Here is a 5,178-nt window from a genome sequence, read left to right as displayed (position 1 = left end):
CCTACTACTACCACTACCACTATCACTCTATCACTGAGTCAGACACCCCTCCTACTACTACCACTACCACTATCACTCTATCACTGAGTCAGACACCACTCCTACTACTACCACTATCACTCTATCACTGAGTCAGACACCACTCCTACTACTACCACTATCACTCTATCACTGAGTCAGACACCCCTCCTACTACTATCACCATCACTATCACTCTATCACTGAGTCAGACACCCCTCCTACTACTATCACTATCACTCTATCACTGAGTCAGACACCACTCCTACTACTATTACTACCACTATCACTCTATCGCTGAGTCAGACACCCTCCTACTACTATCACTACCACTATCACTCTGTCACTGAGTCAGACACCCTCCTACCTACTACTACTATCACTATCACTCTATCACTGAGTCAGACACTCCTCCTACCTACTACTACTATCACTATCACTATCACTCTATCACTGAGTCAGACACCACTCCTACTACTACCACTATCACTCTATCACTGAGTCAGACACCACTCCTACTACTATCACTACCACTATCACTCTATCACTGAGTCAGACACCACTCCTACTACTACCACTATCACTACCACTATCACTCTATCACTGAGTCAGACACCCCTCCTACCTCCTACTACTATCACTACCACTATCACTCTATCACTGAGTCAGACACCCCTCCTACCTACTACTACTATCACTACCACTATCACTCTATCACTGAGTCATACACCCCTCCTACCTACTACTACTACCACTACCACTATCACTCTATCACTGAGTCAGACACCCCTCCTACTACTACCACTACCACTATCACTCTGTCACTGAGTCAGACACCCTCCTACTACTATCACTATCACTCTATCACTGAGTCAGACACCACTCCTACTACTATCACTACCACTATCACTCTGTCACTGAGTCAGACACCACTCCTACTACTATCACTACCACTATCACTCTATACCTGAGTCAGACACCCCTCCTACTACTACCACTATCACTATCACTCTATCACTGAGTCATACACCACTCCTACTACTACCACTATCAATACCACTATCACTCTGTCACTGAGTAAGACACCCCTCCTACCTACTACTACTACCACTACCACTATCACTCTATCACTGAGTCAGACACCACTCCTACTACTACCACTATCACTACCACTATCACTCTGTCACTGAGTCAGACACCCCTCCTACCTACTACTACTACCACTATCACTCTATCACTGAGTCAGACACCCCTCCTACTACTACCACTACCACTATCACTCTATCACTGAGTCAGACACCCCTCCCACCTACTACTACTATCACTATCACTCTATCACTGAGTCAGACACCCCTCCTACTACTACCACTACCACTATCACTCTATCACTGAGTCAGACACCCCTCCTACTACTACCACTACCACTATCACTCTATCACTGAGTCAGACACCACTCCTACTACTACCACTATCACTCTATCACTGAGTCAGACACCACTCCTACTACTACCACTATCACTCTATCACTGAGTCAGACACCCCTCCTACTACTACCACTACCACTATCACTCTATCACTGAGTCAGACACCCCTCCTACTACTACCACTACCACTATCACTCTATCACTGAGTCAGACACCACTCCTACTACTACCACTACCACTATCACTCTATCACTGAGTCAGACACCACTCCTACTACTATCACTACCACAATCACTCTATCACTGAGTCAGACACCCCTCCTACTACTATCACTATCACTCTCACTCTATCACTGAGTCAGACACCACTCCTACTACTACCACTATCACTATCACTCTATCACTGAGTCAGACACCCCTCCTACTACTATCACTATCACTATCACTCTATCACTGAGTCAGACACCACTCCTACTACTATTACTACCACTATCACTCTATCGCTGAGTCAGACACCCTCCTACTACTATCACTACCACTATCACTCTGTCACTGAGTCAGACACCCTCCTACTACTATCACTATCACTCTATCACTGAGTCAGACACCACTCCTACTACTATCACTACCACTATCACTCTGTCACTGAGTCAGACACCACTCCTACTACTATCACTACCACTATCACTCTATCACTGAGTCAGACACCACTCCTACTACTATCACTACCACTATCACTCTGTCACTGAGTCAGACACCACTCCAACTACTATCACTACCACTATCACTCTGTCACTGAGTCAGACACCTCTCCTACTACTATCACTACCACTATCACTCTATCACTGAGTCAGACACCCCTCCTACTACTATCACTATCACTATATCACTGAGTCAGACACCCCTCCTACTACTATCACTACCACTATCACTCTATCACTGAGTCAGACACCACTCCTACTACTATCACTACCACTATCACTCTGTCACTGAGTCAGACACCACTCCTACTACTATCACTACCACTACCACTCTATCACTGAGTCAGACACCACTCCTACTACTATCACTACCACTATCACTCTGTCACTGAGTCAGACACCCTCCTACTACTATCACTACCACTATCACTCTATTACTGAGTTAGACACCACTCCTACTACTATCACTACCACTATCACTCTATCACTGAGTCAGACACCACTCCTACTACTATCACTATCACTATATCACTGAGTCAGACACCCCTCCTACCTACTACTACTATCACTACCACTATCACTCTATCACTGAGTCAGACACCACTCCTACTACTATCACTATCACTCTATCACTGAGTCAGACACCACTCCTACTACTACTACTATCACTACCACTATCACTCTATCACTGAGTCAGACACCACTCCTACTACTATCACTATCACTACCACTATCACTCTATCACTGAGTCAGACACCACTCCTACTACTATCACTATCACTCTATCACTGAGTCAGACACCACTCCTACTACTACTACTATCACTACCACTATCACTCTGTCACTGAGTCAGACACCCCTCCTACCTACTACCACTATCACTCTATCACTGAGTCAGATAGAATCCATGCCTAATACTTGGTTCATTGTAAATGCTATTGTAGATATTGGATGTTTAATTGAGTACAGGTTTCAAACCAAAGTACTATACCTGTCAATCCCAGCGGTCAAAAGAGAATGATGACTTCCTTGTTGTTGGACATGTTATATGTTTTGAGATTTTTTAAAGGTCCAATGCAACTGACAATTAGCTGTTATTGGCAGAGAGGTTTGGAGCTCTCTGTTTTATTGGTCTATGAACTAATTTCCTGCATGGTGATGTCACCATGGAAAGCCAAAACTCCAACCCACCAAAACAGGCTGAAATTTCAAGTGGTCTTTTCAAACAGCACTTACACTAAAAGGGCATTATCATAAGTTTCACAATATTATTCCAACCTCAGTGTTGAAATAAATACTGACAAAAATAAAGATGCAACATACAACAATTTCAAAGATTTTACGGAGTTACAGTTCATATAAGGAAATCAGTCAATTGAAATAAATGAATTTGGCCCTAATCTATGGATTTCACATGACTGGGTTCACATGACTGGGCAGGGGCGCAGCCCTGGTTTGGCATAGGCCCTCCCAGGCCCACCCACTGGGGAGCCAGGACCAGCCAATCGGGGTTACTGCCAAATTCTCTAAAACAACGTTGGATGCGGCTTATGGTAGAGAAATGAACATTCAATTATCTGGCAATGGCTCTGGTGGACATTCCTGCAGTTTGCAGTGACAAAACTGTGACACAAACTGCACATTTTAGAGTGGCCTTTTATTGTCTCCAGCACAAGGTGCACCTGTGTAATGATCATGCTGTTTAATCAGCTTCCTGATATGCCACACGTCAGGTGGATGGATTATCTTGGCAAAGGAGAAATGCTCACTAACAGGGATGTAAACAAATTTGAGAGAAATAAGCTTTTTATGCGTATGGAACATTTCTGGGATCTTTTATTTCAGCACATGAAACATGGGACCAACACTTTACATGTTGCGTTTATATTTTAGTTCAGTATAGATAAAACAAAGAAAAGTCACGTTTTTGACTGCACTGGGCCTTTAATGAATTGTATCTCTGTTTTCATATTGTCTGTTTTCCTCTCCCTCTCTTTCTCTCTTTCTCCCCCTCTTTCACTATCTGAATGGTGTCTGGTTTGGCATGTTTGGGTTTGCCTGCATGTCATTTTCAACCCCCACTCTCCCCACCCTACACTGGTCTTTTGATCGCCCCCTTTCCTCCCTCTCTCTCTGTCCCTACCTCCTTCCTCCCTCTCTCTCTGTCCCTACCTCCTTTCCTCCCTCTCTCTCTCTCTGTCCCTATCCCCTCTCTCTCTGTCCCTACCACCTTTCCTCCCTCTCTCTCTGTCCCTATCTCCTCTCTCTCTGTTCCTATCTCCTCTCTCTCTGTCCCTACCTCCTTTCCTCCCTCTCTCTCTCTGTCCCTATCTCCCTCTCTCTCTGTCCCTACCACCTTTCCTCCCTCTCTCTCTCTGTCCCTATCCCCTCTCTCTCTGTCCCTACCACCTTTCCTCCCTCTCTCTCTGTTCCTATCTCCTCTCTCTCTGTCCCTACCTCCTTTCCTCCCTCTCTCTCTCTGTCCCTACCACCTTTCCTCCCTCTCTCTCTGTCCCTATCTCCTCTCTCTCTGTCCCTACCTCCTTCCCTCCATCTCTCTCTCTCTCTCTCTCTCTCTCTCTCTCTCTCTCTCTCTCTCTCTCTCTCTCTCTCTCTCTCTCTCTCTGTCCCTACCTCCCCTACCTCTGTCTCTCCCTCCCCTCCTCTCTCTCCTATAGATGACTCTATCAGTATTCCCAGTGTGGTGAGTGAACATGAGGTCTTCCTGCCCAGGCTCATCACCCAGCGACGCTTCTCTAGTCACGCCACGGGCAGCGCCCAGCCTGAACCCAGCACCCGCAGCACCATGCTGCCCAGCCACAGGTAACACACACACACGTACACACAACCCTACACACACACACACCCCTACACACACCCCTACACACACACCCCTACACACACACACACACACACACACACACACACACACACACACACACACACACACACACACACACACACACACACACACCTCTACACACACATACACAGACACACACACACACACACACACACAAACCCCTACACACACAC

At 45.9% G+C, this 5,178-nt stretch overlaps 1 protein-coding gene across 3 annotated transcripts in view; it reads left to right on the top strand.

The window, feature by feature from the left end:
• LOC129846010 (protein unc-80 homolog) overlaps positions 1–5,178 on the top strand; it is a 21,845-nt gene that overhangs the window by 4,480 nt on the left and 12,187 nt on the right. For all 3 annotated transcript variants that reach the window (XM_055914008.1, XM_055914006.1, XM_055914007.1), the window contains exon 2: positions 4,821–4,965. In XM_055914008.1, coding sequence (XP_055769983.1) covers positions 4,821–4,965 — 145 coding nt within the window. The remainder of the gene's footprint in view (positions 1–4,820; positions 4,966–5,178) is intronic.

This window comes from Salvelinus fontinalis, unplaced genomic scaffold, assembly GCF_029448725.1.
Source record: "Salvelinus fontinalis isolate EN_2023a unplaced genomic scaffold, ASM2944872v1 scaffold_0427, whole genome shotgun sequence".
Lineage (NCBI taxonomy): Eukaryota > Metazoa > Chordata > Actinopteri > Salmoniformes > Salmonidae > Salvelinus > Salvelinus fontinalis.
The sequence above is the reverse complement of the archived record's forward strand: the minus strand, read 5'-3'. Positions and strand labels throughout refer to the sequence as shown.